At 34.9% G+C, this 21,792-nt stretch overlaps 3 protein-coding genes across 3 annotated transcripts; 1 reads left to right on the forward strand and 2 right to left on the reverse strand.

Annotated features, from left to right (window-relative positions):
* The first annotated feature begins 3,806 nt into the window (after nucleotides 1–3,806).
* On the forward strand, nucleotides 3,807–5,026 carry Smp_104260 (putative origin recognition complex subunit). Its single transcript, XM_018789867.1, has 2 exons — nucleotides 3,807–4,058; nucleotides 4,535–5,026. The coding sequence occupies exons 1-2, from the start codon at nucleotides 3,902–3,904 to the stop codon at nucleotides 4,699–4,701; spliced, it is 324 nt and encodes a 107-aa protein (XP_018655267.1). The 5' UTR covers nucleotides 3,807–3,901; the 3' UTR covers nucleotides 4,702–5,026.
* Nucleotides 5,027–7,269: 2,243 nt separating this feature from the next.
* On the reverse strand, nucleotides 7,270–10,166 carry Smp_104270 (putative ectonucleotide pyrophosphatase/phosphodiesterase). Its single transcript, XM_018789868.1, has 3 exons — nucleotides 9,119–10,166; nucleotides 7,982–8,167; nucleotides 7,270–7,867 (listed from the first exon to the last, which is right to left on the reverse strand). The coding sequence occupies exons 1-3, from the start codon at nucleotides 10,158–10,160 to the stop codon at nucleotides 7,452–7,454; spliced, it is 1,644 nt and encodes a 547-aa protein (XP_018655268.1). The 5' UTR covers nucleotides 10,161–10,166; the 3' UTR covers nucleotides 7,270–7,451.
* A 7,606-nt stretch (nucleotides 10,167–17,772) lies between these two features.
* Smp_180390 (putative mitochondrial carrier) lies at nucleotides 17,773–20,652 on the reverse strand (the record flags this gene model as incomplete). The annotated part of the gene is made up of 9 exons (XM_018789869.1): nucleotides 17,773–17,856; nucleotides 19,699–19,834; nucleotides 19,867–19,926; nucleotides 19,975–20,026; nucleotides 20,066–20,123; nucleotides 20,167–20,241; nucleotides 20,280–20,389; nucleotides 20,442–20,526; nucleotides 20,560–20,652. 9 exons carry the CDS (start codon nucleotides 20,650–20,652, stop codon nucleotides 17,773–17,775), a joined length of 753 nt encoding a protein of 250 aa, XP_018655269.1.
* Between the last annotated feature and the right edge of the window lie 1,140 nt (nucleotides 20,653–21,792).

Genomic DNA, 21,792 nt, shown 5'->3' on the forward strand with positions numbered 1-21,792 from the left:
TTGTTCCCTTAAGATTCTGGATCCCATCTGCACCATTGGTTTGAAATCAGGGTCTTACAACTCCTCTAGGTGGATCCTCCATATCCACAAACTCGGTTAATGCGTCGAACATTCGCTTCTTGTCTTCTCGATTTCGTAAATAACAACCCCGCCGCGAGAAGGCAGTGTATAAGACTTCCCTTACAGTTGTCGTATGCACGTGGCCATGTGAGAGCATTCCGAGAGGGTGAGAGCTGACTTTCAGCACTCTCGGCCGTACCAGGGCATTTGAGGGCTATAAATTTCCAGTAGGTCAGAAACCGACTGGCTACAACGCTAATACAAGCTATACGGGAGTATGTGCAACCGAGTAACACAATGTACACGGGTAACTGGAGGGCATATAGTTTTGTCGTTCACATGAGACATTTTGTGGACCTCATCACGGAAGTACACACCAACAATATAGAAACAATTTGGTTGAGACTAAAAGAATTCTTGTGACCTTATTACGGCTCCAGATGTCGGTTTTTCAGCAGTCACATAGATGAGTTGCTGTATCGTAAACATCACGATTTCAGAACTGTAGAGCCTCTTTCTAACTTGGAAAAGTTTTTAAATCATGTTAGGGAAGTGTATTCAGTCCAATTTTTCGGCTTTGTATAGTATATTCTTACTCTATACCAAGTGTTTTTTGTTAGCCTGAGATTTCTAAGTCACTTGAGATTCGTTCAAAGGTCGTCCATAAATTAAGGTATCGCCCATTAATTAAGCAGAATTACTTTGATTTTTCACTTTGAGCTTCATTATACAGCTTGGTCCATTATTTAGGTGTTCCGCATTTTTTCAACCACTTCGTTTATTCCACTAATTATACGTGGGAAACAATCCTCATTGACTGACGCATTCTGTATAGTTTTCTCATACGTGAACTAAAAAACTGACTTTCATTCTCTGAATGGCTCTTTCTCGCCCTCCTGAATTTCAGGTTAGTCTCGAAAAGCTTTACTGCTTCGTCAACTCATTTACTCTAGTTGACTATCATTTGTTTTTCTTAGACTGAATCAGACTTGGACAAAGACCATATTTATTTGTTGGGAGATATGTATTTGAATAAGAAAAAGAGAATTCAGCGAAGAAAATTTTCTTTTCGACGGAATCATTTACATAAGCTCTACATTCGTATATATAGTTATATGGAAAATGTATGTCTACGGGAGGCTAGGAAAGATTGTATTATAAACTGATTCGAGAATAAATAACACATGAGGTTACGTACTAATCAAGGGGTAAGGAAGAAAATAATTTATGGACCAGATAATAGTCCGATTTTCATAGTTGAAAGCGTGAGTCAATTGAAGCTAGACCACCATGGAAAACCTAAAAGCACTGGACGGCCGTTCCGTCCTGCTGTGGGACTCCTCAGCAGTGCGCATCCACGATCCCGCACTCGTGAGATTCGTACCCAGGACCTACTAGTCTCGCGCCAGAGCACTTAACCGATTGACAGATGTGAAGAAAAGCAACAAACACAAAGGTCATAATAATAGACTGAATAATAATCAACTAAAGTTGTAGAAGGTAATAATAATAACTGATTAGAGTTGAAAATACAAAACAGTAATTTAAAAAACAAAAGAAGAATCGATAACAATAAAATAAAAGTGCAGAAAAAAACAACAACCAGAAACTTACCCGTTTAGGGAATTAGTGCCAAGGAAGGGTAGGAGGTTGGAAAAATCGTTTCTGCACGCAAAGTTCAGGCTTGAGTTCGTGTATTGCCAATGCCTCAGCAGTGCATAAAATATTAGTTCGACCCCCTTCGATCCGGTTCCTTTGACTCTGTAGATTACTTTAAAAGAAGAGTCTTTTGGAGCGATGTGTCCACAGTTAATTAAATGCTCCTGTATCGAACTAGTAATTTTTTACATTCTTTTTTTAAGAGGCAAGCCGGATAGTTTTCCGAGATACATTTGGAAAGTGATCGCTCTGTGCGGCCTATGTAACGTTCCCCACATGAGCAAGTAAATTTATAGATACACATTGATGTGGCTCAAAGCGGAAGTTTATCCTTAACACACCCCAGAATGGTAGCTCGGCTAGAGAAAACAATTCGAAGCTTAGCTGCGTAGAATGTTTTATTCAACGATTTTGAAATCCGTTTGTAGGAAGCAATTTCCTACAGGGGTAACTTCAAGCTATTCTCTAAACTGTCGAATACAGAGTCTTGGTTTCGCCAAAGTCAGAACAAGTAAGCTATTTGGCTTAATAAACTTTATCTGTTTCTAAAACGTAAATTAACAACATTAGTATGCGAATAAACAGTAGTCTATTACATAGTGAAAGGGAGAAATATAAATGACATACCGAACAGTAACTGGAGAATAGGAAAAATGAGTCAAAAGGGAGAATATTGTTTCAGAATGAACATAAAACTATGATTGGTGGATAAAACAAAGACAGTCATACAAGGTCAAAGAATTTAGTGCGGTGGTGAGCGTTTCACCTATCATTGGTGTGTTCACTTATCGATCACACTTTACACCGTTTAAGATTTCAGCAGCCATATCTCCTTTAAATTCCATATTCATAAACAAAGTTTTTATCTGTACTGTCGAAGTTTTTTCATGACGAAGTCTAGGTGTTAAGTTGCTATCGATGAACCTAGGTGGATAACCATTTCTGATGAGGGTCTGTCGAAGATGAAATAGTTCTTCATCTATTGTGTCATTGGAACAGATTCGCTTGATTCTAGAGGATAAAGAGTGAATGCGTGTATTGTCCATTCGAGGTAGGTTTTCAATATATAGATCTCTGTAAAAAACCATCAGGCATTCTTTTTAAACGGACATCAAGAAAATGAAATCCATGTTTTGCCTCTGCTTCTAAGGCAAATCGAGTTGACGGGTGACAATTATTGAAAATATTCAAGATTTCATTGAGGTCCGTGTCTTCTTCACATATAATGAAAGTATCATCCATATATCTCTTATATAAATGAAATCTCTCAATTATTGGTCGAAGTACCGAATTTCCTAGATTGGCCATAAAACAACCAGCGAAGAGAGGACTTGTAGTGCCGTGCTTCAATAATAGTTCACTTCGATAACCGTTATCATACCAATCTTAACGGTGTATAAAATCAGAAGGCAAAGGGAAGCGGCAACTACATTTTCATTGATGAATGATGCAGACCAGAAAGCTGTGGGCACATGAGCAAGTGTAAGCAAGCGAAGCAAAGATGATGCATAGTGGAGACGGCTGGGAAGCCAACTCGAGAGCGAAACGAAAATAATGCGTATTGGAGATGGCGGGGAACCCAACTCATTTTAAGCAAGCGTTAATTAATATTTATAGTCAGGCAAATATGAATGACAGACATATGATGAATAAGATACGAAGGGTACACATATACGCTCATATAAAAATATAGTCAAGGTTAATAAGCGAATAATGAACAAGATCAAAATATGACTCATAATGTATAGGTGAATTAGCTTGGCCAGAAGCTAGAATAAAGTATATGGGCTTAACATAACAACCGATACTACAGACTCAATGGCGAGCCCATTGTAACTCCATCTGTTCGTTTGTAGAAAACACCGTTAAATCTAAATTGCACGTGAGTGTACATCTCAGAAGTAGTTTTGGGATACACATATCAAGATTATTGTATTTACTAATCTCATTCTCCTGCATTTCTTTTCGCATTCATACACATTTAGACTCTTATAATTCTTTTCTAAACCATTTTCTTTTATAGCCTAAAGCGCTTGAGTTGGCTGCACGTAAAGTGGCTGCTGTTTCTGGTGATGTACGACGCGCTCTTGATATCTGCAAAAGAGCTGCTGAAATTGTTTCATCTAGTGGGAAAGGCAACAAAGAAATAGATATTTCGCATATCAATGCCGCTTTAAAAGAGATGTTCACTACACTGAAATCAGAAGCTATATGTGCTTGTTCATTATATGAGAAATTGTTTCTTCGTGCTGTTATAGCTGAATTTCAGGCGCGTTCAACAGAAGAAGCTCGATTAGACCGGTGTATCCGTCAAATGTTCGCACTTTGTCGACTTGAAGGTTAGTAAATTCCTTGTAACCACTTCTCATATCGCTAACATTAGTCAACACCTTTACATTAAATGAATAGTTACAGTCTTATTTTACGCTAATTTTATTCACCAATTTTGTAAAATTTACCTTTTCCTTATTTGTCTATCAATTATAATTATAATTTGGATTCGACAATGAATTCTTTCTGCGGAAACTCCCATCGAAATCCCTCACCTTTCCATTACGATCCTAGTTCTAGTATAGGGGATATATGTGAAATAACCACTTTTTGCGTTAGGATACAATTAGGTGCACCATTGATGTTAGTTTAAGCTACTCGTATCATATAATTTATATTGGAAATTAACTACTGGCTTCTTTTGGTCATCAATGACAAATACAAGTTTATGCTGAGTAATATTGTCACTATAAGTTAATTGTTCACCAAGGGCATTATTAAATCAAGGACTTTCATTTATATCAAGCATTTTGGTCCTTTTCAGGTGTTCCATGTCCAACTAAATCAGAAGTATTTGCTATTTGTGCTAGTCTTGGAGCTCACAAGCTATTGTTAACTGAAAGATCGCGATGCGATATTGCAATGCTTGTCCGTCTCAACTGTACAAAGTCGGATATATTATACTGTTTAAATCAACGATCTGACCTATAAATCTAACATATACTGGACAAATTACTCTGAACTTAGAAAAATGTTTTAATGGACGGTTATCCAATCAATCATCTCTATGTCCGAGATTATATTGTATTTTTCATTTCAAAAATGATATAGATGTACATGTACTCCAGTAAATTTGCCGGCATTTTACTTAATTGATTATAGTCCGTGTCTACAACTTTACTATGGATAAAGGCTAAGAATTTTTATGTTTTTTATGAATCAGTGCAGCTACTAAACTAGATTAGAACTATTTTAACGTATTTCTGTTATACCTATTAAATAAACGTCAATTAACTTTCCCATTTCTCGATGATCCCACACATTCCTAAATTCTTTTCCTAAATCTGTTCAAATCACTTTTTACTGATAAACGTTTTTAGTTGCAATATGTTATTGTCTTAGACCAGCTTTAACCTAACGGAAATAACTATACATTTGAATCCATCCTTCCAGTGAATAGATGATCGTTTTCATGTTTCTTCTTAAAAATGGTTTCTCTGAGTCATTCTACAACCGTTTCGTAGCTAAGCTGTCATCCAAAGAACCCTATCTCATTCAGATGTAATATTACAAACGTTAATTGAAAAATTTGAAAGTAAAATCCACTTTTGTACAATTGAGAACCACTTTTAATGTAATATGATAGTTAGTGTGTTACAAAAGGTACTACGTTGTCTCTAGGCTATTCACTATCCCATTGCCATTATAATCCGACTAGATACCACGGATGCAGATATTGTATTTATTAAAGCTAATTATATAATGTAAGGGTAAGCTTAGTGGCTCTCATCGACAATCATATATATACTTATTTGGACTCTCCGGTGTTCTGCTACACATGTGTCTACATGTTTACCTCCAACTGTTGTGGCATATAGATAGAGCTAATCAAGTCTTCGAGTACGGATGGGAAGCGTACGTTCCATCACGGCTTACGAATCTGATCACGCACATAAAATGACCATATTGCTGATAAGTTAGGTCAGTCAGACTTGGGCCAAAAAATAACCGCACATCATTGGCCAGGATTTGACTCCATTGCTTAAGGGAAGATACCCCGTTGGTTGAAGATATCTCTCTTTTCTAAGGGCGAAGGTATGTGAACGGATGATTGTACATATATTTATGGTTTCGGTTTAGCCAGTAAACCTTCACAACGTGGACTAAGCCTTGAATGGATTAATACTGTATTAGTAAAATATAAGGTTAGGATCATATTCTTCGTATAAAGTGCCTTCATTAAGACTGAACTTATGGTCAGTTTATTTCACCCAAGAATGACAAGAAATATATATATATGTCGACAACTTCACTTATCTTGGAAGTCTGATCAGCCCTGATGGGTTGGTGTCTGACAAAATCTCTATACGGATTCAAAAAGCTCGTCTGGCTTTTGCCAACTTACGTTACCTATGGCGAAGACGAGATATCCGTCTATCAATTAATGGACGAGTATACTGCGCAGCAGTTCGCTCTGTTCTACTTTACGGCTGTGAAACATGGCCATTAAGAGTAGAAGATACTCGTGAGTTACTAGTATTTGACCACAGATGCCTTAGAAATATTGCTCGCATCTGCTGGGATCACCAGGTAAGTAATAGTGAGGTTAGACACAGGGTATTAGGAAATGATGGTAAATCAGTTGATGAGGTAATAAATCTTCATCGACTAAGATGGTTAGGCCACGTGTTACGTATGCCTGAACATCGATTACCACGACGCGCTATGCTGACTAGTGTAGTGGATGGTTGGAAGAAAGTTAGGGGCGGCCAAACCAAAACGTGGCATCAGTCCTTGAAGTCACTAACTTCTAGTCTGAGCCATGTTGGCAGATGCAGACTACCTGGTTGGGGTCTGCGTGACTATCGTAACAAATGGTTGGAGACTCTGTGTGACATGGCTCAGAATCGATCACAATGGCGTAGGTGTATATCATCTTTATCTTCCCTTAAACCTTAAGATTAAAATTGCTTCATAACGTTCTTCCTCCCTATACTATATATTTATATACAACCTATCTTTTATATACTACCACCACTAAATTAACTATTTCTATGAATCCGGTGTTCATCTTATTGTGCTAACGAGGTATGGCAACTTGGACCGATGCATATGTGTGCCTGGTCCTACGTTGTAGCTGACTGATATATATATATGCCCCCAAATGCCCTGGTATGGCCGAAAATGGGGAGAGTCCGCTCTCCCTCTCGAAATACTCTCACATGGCCATGCGTAATATAGCCTCTGCCAGGGAAGTCCTACTCACTGCCTTCTCGTGGTGGGGTGTTGTTTACGAAATCGAGAAGACAAAAAGCGAATGTTCGACGCTTTAACCGGGTTGGTGGACACGGCGAGTCCACCTAGGGGAGTTGGAAAACCCTGATTCCAAATCAATGGTGCACATGAGCTTTAGTATTCTGAAGGGACGAATGGCGTATTAACCGATTGTTGGTCACCGGCTACCATGGGAATGCATCTCCTCACGATGCTCCATTTGATTTGTGCGGCGCGTATGTATCTGGTGCTTCCTTGTACCAATATTTATGTGTATAAATAAAATTATATATAATATATATATTGAAGGGATTGAGTTGATAGATATTGATTTAAAGAACGATAAAAACAACTTTTGTTTCTGTAGATTCATCAAATGAAAATCATAATAAAGTCTGTTATTATTAATAATCAATAATAGAAATAAGTTGATGAGGTTGAGCAAGAATTATAGTTATTAAACACATTCATGTATTATAATCTGAAAACTCTTTATCATTATCAATGGGTAAACGAATGAATGGTTCATTGGTTTCCTTACGATGCATCACAACTACGATTGAACACAGTAAAATCGTAAATGAAACGCATATAATTGAAATAAATAAAATAAATCTTAAATCAGATATGATCCATTTCCATAAATATGACCAACTATTCCAATTCAAAAGGCGATTGGCAACATCAGGTTTCAGTATGTTTGAGATACGTTCTAGGCTGCCATTGTTTGGATTTGGTTGAATATTTAATAGTGCACACATTAGTGGATAAACGTCTACGGCATGGACAGTAGGAACGCTCTCAGCAATCTTGAAAGAAGGACCCCTTGCAATAAAGAATGGATACATTTCAGAGAAATCTGTTGGATAACCATGATCACCGGCTAATAAACATAGGGGAAAAATAAAACAAAAGTTAAAATCAATAAAATTATTCTTGTTTACTACTCAGCAATATTGATAGCGTTAAACAAATGAAAATATCCGAATCAACTTACAGACATTGGCGTAAGGTTGTGAAGTGTTCTTTACAATTTTCCACCTTGGCTTAGCAATAAGTATCAATGGAGGCATACGAGAGCTGGTTATATTGAAATTCAGATAGGCGGGAACTTCATCTCTTCGATACACATCTAATTTTGGATGCGCACTTTTTAGGCGTTTGTAGACTTCTTCAAACTTTCCTAATTATAAGAAAATGATGGGTAAAAATATGTAATTGTTGCATTTTTACTTGTTATACTTATCAAATATATGTTATCGACTGATTACTGAGTACTTCTAAAAATACAGGTGTTTATAATTATAAAAAGGTAGACTTGTCAAGGTTTGGCATTAAAAACAATGGACTGAATATAACTATAATCATAAGAACATTCCTCACAAGATACAAATTGTAAAACGAACATCACACGTTAGTAATGTAGTAAATTGAAATTTCCCATCAGTACTTGTTCCTAACATGAAGTTATGTATGAATGGTAAGAGGAGGATTAGGAAAAGTTAAGACATATCAGGTTACCATAGTGAGTGAAAGATAATTAGTGTACTTGATAATACATAATCGTAGTTGACGATGAATGAGTGTGAAATCGGTGAGGTACATTTTACGCATTTATTTGTCACAGGTATGTAAGCAACTCAATATTTCAGTGAGACTCGAACACAACACTAATAGTTAGACACCAGGAAGCTATTAAGTAAGTTAGTTTACCATAACATACAATGTTCATTAGTAATCAAATTAGACTGAGTTTTCTGGGGTTAGATTTGTTAAGCTGGAAAAAATCAGCTGAAATCGAAGCCAGATAACAATCAGTTGGTTGATTAGAGAAAGTGCACTGCTAGTGAGGATGGAAACAAATTTCTTTCAGTTTGCAAATCATTAGTGTTTGAATCAGATCTAGGAATCTAAAGTGAGTCTAGTGCGAATCAGCAGTTCCTGAGTTTGATTCCACACGAACTGTTTACAGTGTCGTTTGATTTATAAAACGGGATGAAACAGTAGCTGCATAAGTCTTGGTTTTTAATGCGTCTTGAGATAATTTTGTACTGAAGAAAATCTGAGAACGTAAAGTTTATTGCAGTGAGTAAATGGAAGTTTCTTTTCTGACAATGAAGGATTCAATACTTACCAGGTGCAGGATAAAGAAATCCCATAGTTGATAATTGAGTATAATTGTACAAAGAATTATCAATATATTTGTCCAACGTAATAAGTCGAGTATTTGATGTTTCAGACATACCATGATCAGCAGTTAGAATAATATCTACTTTATCAGTAAGACCACGTTTTTTAATACCATCTAATAGATGACCAAGTGTTTCATCTAAGGTTTGAACAACTTTTGCAACATGTTTACTATTTGGACCGTATGAATGACCAGTTTCATCAGGTTCTTCGAAATAAGCTAGGATTAAATTCAAATGATATTTAGGATTTTTTAACCACCATAATATATCTCTGATTCGTTGATCATATGCATAACGGTGTTCATAGTCATTAAGTAAAGCATATTGTGAAACTCGTTGAAATGGTAAATCATCGCTAACAAACTGATCAGTTAAAGGCCATAAAATTGAACCAGCATAGCCACCATTTTGTTGTAATGTAACCCATATAGGTTCAGGCCAGTCAGTTAACCACGGAGCATGATTTAGACTTTCTTGGTCATATATACTGAAAATCTTATTTGGCCATTTCTTATCCAATAGACTATTTCCAACAACTCCATGATTTTCTGGATACAAACCGGTAATTAATGTACGATGATTAGGTAGAGTAATTGTAGGATAAACATTGATCGATTTCGCAGCTCGTACACCTTCCGATATTAGACGATCGAAATTTGGTAATGCATTAGAGCCCAAATGATTTTTAGCCAATTCTATATAATCATGACGAAATCCATCCATACTAATTAGTAAAACAGTTTTGCCGTGATTAAAAAATCTTGATAAGGGTCCTTTTATATTCCATCGATATAAATTGATTTCTTGTGGTATCAAAATCACGAGAATAAGGGCACCGAATAACATCATTACAATGCCTGATATAATTAATGTGAAGTAAGTACAATGAGTTCTACGTTTGTAACGACGAATACATTCGTGATTTATTTGATAGTATGGAGGAGGTAAGTCACTATCATCCTGTATTATTTGTTCCGTTGACATATTTACTGTAATGAGGTAAAATAAAAGAGGAAAATCACAATTCTAATATCTTTTATATTAAACAAACAAAATATTAGGAAGGAAACGATACATAACCTGGATTAGCCTGTAAGAAAGTCTAACAGCTGGTACTTCTATTTAGCTGGAGAGAGGTCATAAATGGATTAGTAACCATCCAGTTAATTATGTTAATGGAAAGTGGTTCTTTTTATTCTACTTATGAATATTGGAAACGCAAACAAGTAAACAAAGTTTTTTCCACTTGCAGAATGCCTTGATTGCACTAAGTGTAGACGATTATTTTTAAATATATCATAGATTTGATAGCTTCTTGATGCTTATATTGATAGAAGCTCCAGATACCAAAGATCTGTGAGAATGGAAGCAAATCAAGTTTAACAAGGCTTTCAGAACACACAATAAACATAAGATATGAAGTGATAATAGTACTGAAAAATGTAGACTGCCTATTCTGTATATCAAGTACCGTAGTACTCTTCCAAAACGCTAACGTCAACAGTCTATTCACCCACTAGCATTACAAGTTTTGTTGCTAGGTCCATGGCCTCTCATCACAGTTCATAAGATAAATCCGATGAATTCGAGATTGAAGACAGTGACGAAAATGCATCCCATTTATTTCTTGACAGTAATACTGTTCCTCAATTATTTTATTTTTACTGTGTACATTCTCATATCTTTGTTTTTAATGATTCTGCTTAAATGAGTAGTATCATGAATTGATTAAGTTTAGAAGTTCTAACCGAATAAATGAGTTACAATTGTTAGAAAACTAACTTACCTATTAGTTCATCTGCAGAATGGTAAATTCTGAATGATTGTACCTTAAATGAGTTACAGAATGAAATGAAGCAGTTGTACATATATTACTGACCTCTAATAGATGTCTCTTAATGAAATGAAACTTAATTGAAACAACTGATTGAGGTGAATGTAATTTTTTATAGCTGTTTACAATATATGATGAGTTTCTAGGAGATTTTACAAATATACCTTAACTTATTCTTTTCGTAATTACGATATATGAGACAGATAAATATTTTAAAAATCGCGTAGAATTACACTGTACTATAATCAACACACCATTAATGAGACTGTTTGTTTCTCATTCTTTAGTTAAAAGAAAATGCAACGGTGTATATACACAATGATAAGCCATTATAGTATGCAGCAATGAATGAATCGGTTGATAAATGCAAAAAATGCTATTAAAACTTAATAGTATTTCATTTAAATTCACTAAACGTAGTCTTACAACAAAAGTATGTGTATTTCTATACACAGACTATTGATTTTAATTATTCATTGGGGTGATATAAATTCATCTTCGACTAAGAGTATTGTTTTACTGATTATGTTTGAAATGATACTGGGGGTGGGCAGGAGGAGGGAATAGACGGATTACATGCCATTTCTTGATTGTTTTCAACGCACACAGTATCAGCAATATTAAAGCTAATGTAATATTTTTTTATTGAAAAAATGATCAATGTGGCAAGCGAACGAATACATATCAATGAAAACACTCTCAACAACCACATGATACATACAAACACAAACAGGATGATAAACAATTAACCACATAGGTAGTGTAGAGAGATCATTGATGTCACCTAAAGGTTGTAGTGATATAGATTCTCAATGAGTATTAAAAACAAATAATCAATTAAATATATTTTATTTGAGTCATGTAACAGAATACTATACGAGTAAAGAGAAAAAGCAGATCAATACAGTTTCAGGTCATTCCGTTCGTGTAAGCTAAAGACATTTTCATTGACTGTAGCCATGTAATTTAGACTTTGGCGATGGAGCACGCCGGAAGAATAAAGATGATCCTCTAACAAAAGCATCCTATAAAGTGAAGAAAAAGTTGATTTATTAAAGTCTTTATTTTTGCATTACACTAAAGTACTTTTCATAAAATATGGTTGAAGTATAGTCCGGAGGAAAATGTATATAATTTACCGTTTCTCAAAAAATCAATTTAAAGATGTTAAGCAAATCGTTTGATGTTTTATTTGATCAAGTAAACAAATACAGCCTAGTAATATATTATTTTAGAAATTATTTATCAAAGGTAATTAAAATTTATGTGACCATGATCTACTTTACTATTAATATTATTAAACAGGACAACTTTCTTGTATTTATTAAAATAAATTACATGAATTGTAACCTAGTTTTGAGGGATGTAAGCTTAATCAATGAACAATGGGCTGACAAATCTTTATTACCAGCTACAGGTTCTCAAGAAGTAGCTTGCCATGATGGTCAAGTGACGAAAGCTAAGTAACTAAGGTGTTAGACTTTTGGTCACTAATTCCCCAATTCGAATCACTTTCATTGATTTTGGTATGGGTAACTAGCTTGATATTATTATATTTGTTTAAACACATAAACATTGGTACAAGGAGGAACCAAATATTTATGCGCTACACAAATCATTCGATTCATGTGAAGGCTGGAACACTGCCCGGGTGCCCAAACCGAAACAGATGATTTTCTTGGGGGGCCCCACATCCCGAGCCTTTGACCTACAGGTCTATTCCACGAGACAGTGGAGCAACGTTAGGAGATGCAGTCCCATGGTAGCCTGTGACCAACAACAGGTCCATACGCCATTTGTTCCCTTAAGATTCTGGATCCCATCTGCACCATTGGTTTGAAATCAGGGTCTTACAACTCCTCTAGGTGGATCCTCCATATCCACAAACTCGGTTAATGCGTCGAACATTCGCTTCTTGTCTTCTCGATTTCGTAAATAACAACCCCGCCGCGAGAAGGCAGTGTATAAGACTTCCCTTACAGTTGTCGTATGCACGTGGCCATGTGAGAGCATTCCGAGAGGGTGAGAGCTGACTTTCCGCACTCTCGGCCGTACCAGGGCATTTGAGGGCGGGCAACCAGATAGTATCATTAGCCCTGACAATTATAGCGTAACTCATACCCAAGTACCTGGTGAATGAGTTCATTAAAATCACTGGGTTAGTGAGTTAATAGTACACTTGAATCTATGTCTAACTTGGTTTAACGGAGGTGTTATAAAATAATGATATAAGATCGGACGGAGTTATTTACTACGGTATATTACACCCATTATGAGAGTAAATATTATTGTGATTACTGAAGTATTATTGAAACTGGTATTTTACACGGTATAGTAACTAGTAAAAGGTTCAAAATGATACACTTAACTGTGTTAGACAAAAGCTGAAGAAGGATACTCTCAGCGAATGAAGTGACTGGCAAAACCGTTATCAATGATGATTATATCAAGAATATTTATAAACGGTTTTATGAGGTTGGTCAGCTGAGAATGTCAAGTTTTATATGTACGTAGTTTTGTTAGATATGATTAAATTGCTCAAAATATTCCATCATTCACGCTTTCTGTTTTTATTTTATAAATTTATATTTCTGCTTTTGCCCTCCTAAATTTTATACATAAAGTACCGGTTATTTGTACTGGGGCTAAATACTTGTTTTCTCTACTGGTTGGTTGTTCTTATAATATCCTAGTTAATTGTCGTACTTTAATAGCATTTTCAAAGTAATTAAATATAATTGCTACTCGCTTGCATCAATCTTCGAGTAAGATTTGTTGTTTGGATTGGGGGTGGCTAGGAAAGTGATAAAGAGTTGTTGGGCTGCAACCTATCGTGGTAGATTGTGAAGAGACATCTTTTCCCACATTAATTTCCCCGCATTTCTATGTGATCTTTTAAGCCAACAATACACAAATAACTCTTAATGCGGACTCGGTTGATTAGTACTGCCTTCGCTTTGGCGTTTGGTGTGATACCGATCACTACTCCACAGGGTCCCTGAAATAAGCGCAGGTGGAATAGATTTTCAAAATTGAGATGAAAAGTAAATTGTAGTACTTTTTAGAGTTTTGGATACAGGTCTCAGAAATACAACATACGTCAACATTGTCTTTCCGAAGACGGCGAAATCTATTTGTCTGATTCGCATGACGGTAAGAATGCAGAATTTTAGATGACACAAATGGTTTTAGAAAAACTACTAAATTCTGCATTCGCTGTTAAAACTTATAAATTAACGGTTACATGACTGCAGACAATTTAAACAGGATAGAATTTCGGGCAACAACGAATAAACTTAGTGTAGAAAGAGGTATACACAAAATGGAATGGAAAATTTAGTCAGTACAAAACAAATTTTCTAATAACAAAGTAATCGTAAATATCGCTCGTAAGAATAGTGAGACGGAACAAACAGAACGTTTTATCCATCAGTAGCCAACTTCATATTTGTATGTCGGCTAGGATACTGTCTGAAATCCCAAACCGAAGCAGGGGTTTGATTAAATGGACTATCCTGAGCGTTTGAGCGAAAGGTCCAATCCATAACAGAGTAAAATGACGATATGTAGCCGATAACCGAAACAATTTTGTATGCCGTTTTCCCCTCAGGATTCCCGATCTAGTGCACACCATTGGTTTATAATCACGGTTTCACAAATCTCCTAAGTTGACCCTTCGTATCCACCAACCAGGTTTAAGTGCGGAGTATCTGATCTAGTTTCATCATTTTGAAAAATGAACGCAGACACACCAAATAAATGTCAATTGGACCACATATATCGCAGCTAATTGAAACTACGATGAAAAGACTGGTTGGTGAAATTTCGTAGACAATAAATTAACGCCAAATCGATACTAATGCTGTTTTCCAAAGTGACAACCAAAACTTCGCTTAGAGATTGCAATATCATTACAGGTCAAATATGTATGGCTAGACTAAAACTTGTTTAACTACTGGTTTGGACAATTAACGTCAGATTGAGGTATATTCGTTAAAAAAGGTTGTACGATGTAAATACAGAGAGGCAAGAGACTTACAGATCGACTGAGATAGGAATAACATTGCCACCAATTGTTGAATACAGGTACAACGTTATTACTGTTAAACAAACAAAAAGTAAGATATATTAATATCACTTAACATGGTAAGTAACTCACATGATGGAGGGATAACATTAAGAGATTGTTCCCAATTTTTGTTAGACATAGCTATAATGAATACAGAAAATGTGACAACCTAAAGAAACTCATTACATCATTTGTGGAAAATAAAGGCTATTCTGCAAAGAAAATTTCCTTTTTGACGATATCATTTGCTTAGGCTATTCAAACATATTTAAAGTTAGTTTCCTACACATATTAATCCATAGTAAAATAGAAGACTGTTGAGTCAATTGACGAAACTAAAATATGAAATATGTGACTTAAAATTCGTTTTACGAGTGTATATCCTAAAATCACATCTGTACTTTGTTCTAGTAGTGAGATAATATTTGTTAAAATACATTCTGAGTGAGAAGTTTTAATATGTTTTGAGAATATAACAAATTAACACAAGTGGATGAACACAAATGAAGAGATAAACATTCTATAATAATATAAATCCGTTAATTTCTAAAATTTATGTTGGTCTGTAATGTCCTCAACAATAAGTTTCCTTTGTCACACTATCAATAAGAAAAGACTTAAATAATAGTGGAGTAAGAGGTATATAACCTTTGGTTTATAAATAATTGATCTTTGCTCAAAATAATATCAATTAAACAATCGCAACTTTTGGTAGTGAGGCAAGATGACTTCATTCTATCATGAAACCGTCAACGTTTCATGAACTTTTCTAAAATAATCACTATCTCCAACGGTATGTCGTCATCATATTCATTGAGTAAAGAAAATATGAGTTACTAAAGTAATGCGTTATTGTAAAATAACAATATTTTTTTGTAAAAAAATGATTTAACCCAAAGAAACACAATGAGAATAATTATGAAAGCCAAATTTGTTGATAGACTGGAATTTCAGGGTTACTTAGCTCAACTGTGAAATTCCTCTATCTTTTATTTTTACTGATTACTCTTGGTACATTACCAAACTCTAGGATACATTAAAATAACTGACAAAAAATGAACCAACGATAATTATCTTAAGCAGCATATAAAACTAAATATCTATTCCTGATGTTATTCTCTAAATATCTTCCATACCTATCATAAATTACGTGGTTATACTTCTCTAACTTAATGTACTAAAATTATGTCATCCCGAAGTAAATGGGAATAAATAAGTCTACGATACATACAAATAATTCAATTATTATCTTAAAATTTGTGGGTTGAACCATTTGTTTAAGATGTGAGATAAAATAATAATATTGATTAAAGCAATAATTGGAAATCTATATAGCTGCGGTTCTACCCATATAGTATAAAGGGTAAAGATTAAATTTAAATGGTAGCGATATTGTTTTTACAATTAATGAGATATTAATAAAAATGGAACAAATTGATGTTTTTATATCAAAATGACTTAATTTTCAAAAGTAAAGTGTGGAAGCCAATTTTCGTAAGCGGTTACTTTATTATTATTTTTCAAAGTTGAAATCATAAGTCAATTGAAGCTAGACCACCTGGAAAACCCTTCTGATTATAATCATATGCTCACTAGTGACTGACTTCAAGATATATGTCCTGGAGTTCTAGTGGGAAGCAGTGACCAGTGGAGTTCAACCAGGTCTGTTGTGAGATAACAACTCACTGAAGACAATTGGTGAATGGTCGCTCAAAATTCGTGGATCGGTTGAAGTTAGACATTAACACCGTTGGATGCCGGCTCAATGGTCTGTCGGTTAAGGGCTCTGGCTAGAGACTGGTAGGTCCTGGGTTCGAATCTCGCGAGTGCGGGATCGTGGATGCGCACTGCTGAGGAGTCCCATAATAGGACGAAACGGCCGTCCAGTGCTTCCAGGTTTTCCATGGTGGTCTAGCTTTAATTGACTTATGATTTAAACTTTGAAAAATACTGAAATCTCCACAAAACCCCTTTTGATTATTATTATTATTATTTATTCCTTTTTTTAGAATGTTGATCTAGAAATCGAAAAACCAAATAATTATTTGTGACTACTTTTATGAAACTATTATCAGACGATCGAAATATTAGTAATCGAAAAATAGGCTTATACTACTTGTACAATTTAAGCGTTTGAACCAGGATAGTATTGATAAAAACAATCCCATACTGTTTGCGTTTTTAATGACTGATAGACTAATATAAAAAGATATACACAAAGAAAAATCACAAACTACATATATAATATCCATGACCACTTACTCATAAGGAAACATAAGATTACGGTAACCAAAGAATATTAGAGTAAGCACTGTGGATACAGTCTTCTACTTAGTAGTTGGTAGAGTACCATGTTATAGCATTTAAGAATAAGAAAAATGCTTTGAAACTAACCCACAGATTATACAATCAAAAAACTTGAGGAAATAATCGAGCCAGGGAGACATATCCAGTAATACAAAAGGAACTTAAATGTTATAGAAATAATAAACGAAACTGTATGGCAAAAAGATCCTTATTCACAGACGAAAATCGACTGAAGGAACAGTGTTATATATATATATATATATATATATATATATCAGTAGAGATTGGCGGGTAGACCAAAATGTCAATCATGACTAAAGATCACAACAGTTTCACATATAAAAACACACCACAAACACGCATATATATACCACAGATTATGTGTTCTAAAATATGACGTACGTCGAGTCACAAGCAGCCATAACTGTGGAGGTGACTGTGAGTCCATGAGTGGCGCCGCTTATCATCAACTGAAACCAAAAATTAGAAACGCATACATGAAAAGCAACTGGAAAAGAGTTGAGTGACTATAAATGTCAACTTATTGTAAGTGTTGTATAAAATCAAGTGCATTCTACAAAATACGCCAATTCCTCATCTTGTAATCAAGTAAAAGCATTGCTTACTCATTGAAATGATACTCATTTTTCATGTTGAGTAATTCGGCCTATGTGCTTCTGTATTCACTAACGTTACACCTACGAAATCGATCTTCAAAGTCTTAGATGTAGTGGAAAATTAGTACTGAACTAACCTTGTTTCTGTTATAAGGCGATTAGTTTAAACACGACTCAACCATTATCAGCCAACGGAAGAATTTATTTTGTCAGCTTTTGTTTGTAGTCAGTCAGCCAGTATGTGAAGTTACAATTTGACATATAAACGTAAATTATTTTTAAGAGCGGTAATTACATTTACACCCACTGTATTTTATAAAAATAACGCTACGCCTATATACAAAGAAAAACAGTCAGTCAAACACAAAGTCGAACCTAGTACATGAGCACATTGGTTCAGGTTGTCATACTCCACTAGCAGTGAAAGATGAAGGTGTCAGGGCGAATGGCAGATCAGTGAATATAGTAACAGTTACCAAGGTAATAGAAAAGATCAGGCATCCTGAGAATAATTCTATGGGAGAGTATAAGTTGGCGAAATGACTCAAAGAAAATTAATCGGGAATTTTTTTAACGAATACTGAGGAACTTCAATAAAGTTTTTAATTAGCGGAACTAATAAATGCAACTTTCTACGTGCCGAATCGTAAAATGATTCAGAAATAAAATCATATGATGATGCTTTAGACAATAAATCAGAACCAAATCTCGACAAGCAGAAAAAAGATCCGAATTTATGATCTAGTAGTTAAAGCTGTATGTCCAAACAAAGTCTATAGTTTTACTGTATTATCGACTAACTGATGAAGAAGAAAGTTAACTCATTCACTAGGTGCTAGGGTATAAGGGATTACGTATGAGGGGTGGTTACACTACTTGGATACCTAAACCGAAGTAGTTGAAGCGAAGTTCGAACTTTGGACTTCGTGGTTAGGACCAATCATACTCAAAATAGAATCTAATATATGTGCATTTGTTTAGACTGGTGCACCAAATCGAGACAGCGAGACGTCAGAGTGATACATATAGTGGCAGTATTAGTGGTGGTAGAAAAGATTAAAAATATATCACATGGTTTGAGTAAAAATGGATTCGTGGAATAAACTTCTTTTCAAGATTATTCGGGAACTTAGTCTAAGGGAAGAGACAAAAAGTGAATTCACTTGAGTTACTCCGAAAGATTCCGAGACGTTAACGAAAATTTTTAACCATTGGCTAACATCGTGCAGACCCCAACCACGTAGTCTGAACTTGGTTACAGAGTTCAAACCAACCGTCGATGGCTTTATGGATGCAATGCCTTTATTTTGTCATCCCTAGCTTTCTACACCAGACAATATTACACATCAAGGTAGGCGGTGGTTGTGCATATATGATACATGTCCAAACAACCTCAGTCAATGAAATACTACTTCCTCATTAACCGGTAAGTCATTTTTACCTAGTACTCTACGTCAAACCTCAGCATCGTCAACTCGATGGTCCAAACATATATCATCAATACATTTATATGTGATGTCTATTTATTGGGTCAATAAAGTTCAAATGCATGATTTATTTTCCACAGTGGCTTGTTGCAAAAGAAGTTGGCACAAAGTATACGAAAAGCAGTCATCACAGTTAGTGAGTATATTCAATAATAATAGAAAAACTAATTCTTGAACTACTGAACAAAATAAACAAAAATGTACTCACCTCAGTTACAATGGGAGTGTGTTTTTTCAAAGAAGGGTCGATACGGTCCATGAAAACATATTTATTGAAAAAATAAGCAAGACAAGCAGTCAGCCAAACTGTAATGACTTCTCCAATTAATCTAGGTGTCAAACCACTAGAAAGAAATATCATTCAGATAAAACACACCTGAAGAAACTTAAAAAACCTTCATTTCTCAGTATAGTAGGAAAAGCATACAGCATATAACTGGAGGGAGACAAATATAAACTAAATTAATGTATTTGGGATTCATACTCATATAATCGTGTTCCGTTGATAAATTGCGACATTTGGCGAATCATTATGACTGTTTTTTATGATGAAAACAAATCTAATATTTGAATACCTTGGAATGGATAACTAACGACTACACCCACTACTCGAGCAACAGTACATTTACTGGTCTGAAAGGGTAAGTTAAATGACAATTACACCAATCAAAATTACACTGATCAAAAAAATTCTGATTCCTTTATCAGTTTCAAAAAATGTTTTCTTTTCATAAAAGTCCGGAGTTAAATACTTTTGCGAATAATAATTGTATATTAAGCATTTTGTACCTCCATAGTGATGTTGGTAGAGTAGGATTTAACAAGTGACCCAATAATATTAGCAGGGAGACCAATGGTGAAAATTCCGTACAACCCAACCTCTAGGCGAAGTTTACGACCTTTAATTATAATGAGATAATTGTTGGAGAAACTTGCAGTAAGTGAAAACACTTGGGTAGTAATATGCTTGATAGTTCGAATGTAGGATGTTACGCAAAGTAAATCGACGAACAGGAGGGAACGGTTCATACCCCAACTTAAAAGTTAGATTTGAAAGAATATGACTTACCAACATCATTGTCCTGGCGTAGGTTAGTGGATGAGTTATGGCTGGTATGAACGACGGTATCAAACATTTATAGGTGGTTTCTAAATGATCCATAGTAATTAAGCTATTAAAGGAAAATGAATTAATAGATGCAATGAGATGAACCAAGAATACAATACAGAAGTTAATCGTAGTGACTGAACCTTGCGGATAATATTAATGTTAGATTTCAAATGAAATGTCACTAGGTAATTTCTAATTATTTCTAGAGACGATATAATGACTGTAATCACACAAAACGGTATACATACACTGTAGGTCTACTTGTTTACTTATGGATTTCTTATTGTTACGTGATACAAAGTCATCAAATTTATAACCCTCTTTTTACTCAATTTACATGACACGGACTCTTTCGATCGGATGAGAAGACTTTATAGTTTAAATCCTTGGACAAGGGGTGTACATAATGTGTGTATCCAAATAGTCAATAAACAACACAACCCTGTAAGATTCAAACTTCCAGAAACTACAGTTATTTTTGGGCTAAAACAACTCTGTTAAAAAGAAATAAGTGGGTAATCTACAACTACCATGATAACTAATGATGGATAATATCAATGACTGGATTTCCATTCTTTCTTAGAACGCAATTTTGATAACAATCCAATCATTTCAAGCCCATTTTTCTTGACCTGAACCCCCATATTATCTATAAGTTTCGAATAATGTATCGTTTATACACATATTATAAGACAACCAAAAGTTGTTCGTAAAAAGTTTCGGAACTTTAATGGAAGATCTCCACCACAATTTTATTGTTGAAATGAATTTTATTGTTGAATGACAACGAAATCGTTAAACACTTCAGGTATGTAAATGTTTTGAACCAATTATACTTTATGGTTTGGAAAGGTAGTGAGGAACAATTAATTATACTGATTTTGTTTAGTTTACTACAAGATAATGCAAATTGGTAGCTTCGCGGAAGCAATTGACTTTTAACTAACAGGTTAAAATCTCTGTTCACTTCAGTGTTGTTGGCCGAGTAGCATCACGAGCCCAGATTGGATGCGTACAAGATGAATTACGTCCAAGAAGTTGCAAAGACGTTAAGTTACCAGTTTAAAAGTGTATCTTTAAATAATGATAATAATACAGTCTTTTGATAGGACACAGAAAACCACACACATGCAAGGCGGAATAACTAGTAAGAGAGTATTTAACAAGATGTATTGATAATATGAAATTCAG

The sequence above is a fragment of the Schistosoma mansoni genome, chromosome W (genome assembly GCF_000237925.1).
Source record: "Schistosoma mansoni strain Puerto Rico chromosome W, complete genome".
In the NCBI taxonomy this organism is placed as follows: Eukaryota; Metazoa; Platyhelminthes; class Trematoda; order Strigeidida; family Schistosomatidae; genus Schistosoma; species Schistosoma mansoni.

Excerpts from the sequence above, each read along its gene's own strand:
- Smp_104260 (XM_018789867.1), top strand. The coding sequence starts at position 3,902 with ATGTTCACTACACTGAAATCAGAAGCTATATGTGCTTGTTCATTATAT. Across the intron at positions 4,059-4,534 it reads CGCACTTTGTCGACTTGAAG|GTGTTCCATGTCCAACTAAA; the intron begins GTTAGTAAATTC and ends GGTCCTTTTCAG.
- Smp_104270 (XM_018789868.1), bottom strand. The coding sequence starts at position 10,160 with ATGTCAACGGAACAAATAATACAGGATGATAGTGACTTACCTCCTCCA. Across the intron at positions 8,168-9,118 it reads ATTTCTTTATCCTGCACCTG|GAAAGTTTGAAGAAGTCTAC; the intron begins GTAAGTATTGAA and ends TCTTATAATTAG. Across the intron at positions 7,868-7,981 it reads ACAACCTTACGCCAATGTCT|CCGGTGATCATGGTTATCCA; the intron begins GTAAGTTGATTC and ends TATGTTTATTAG.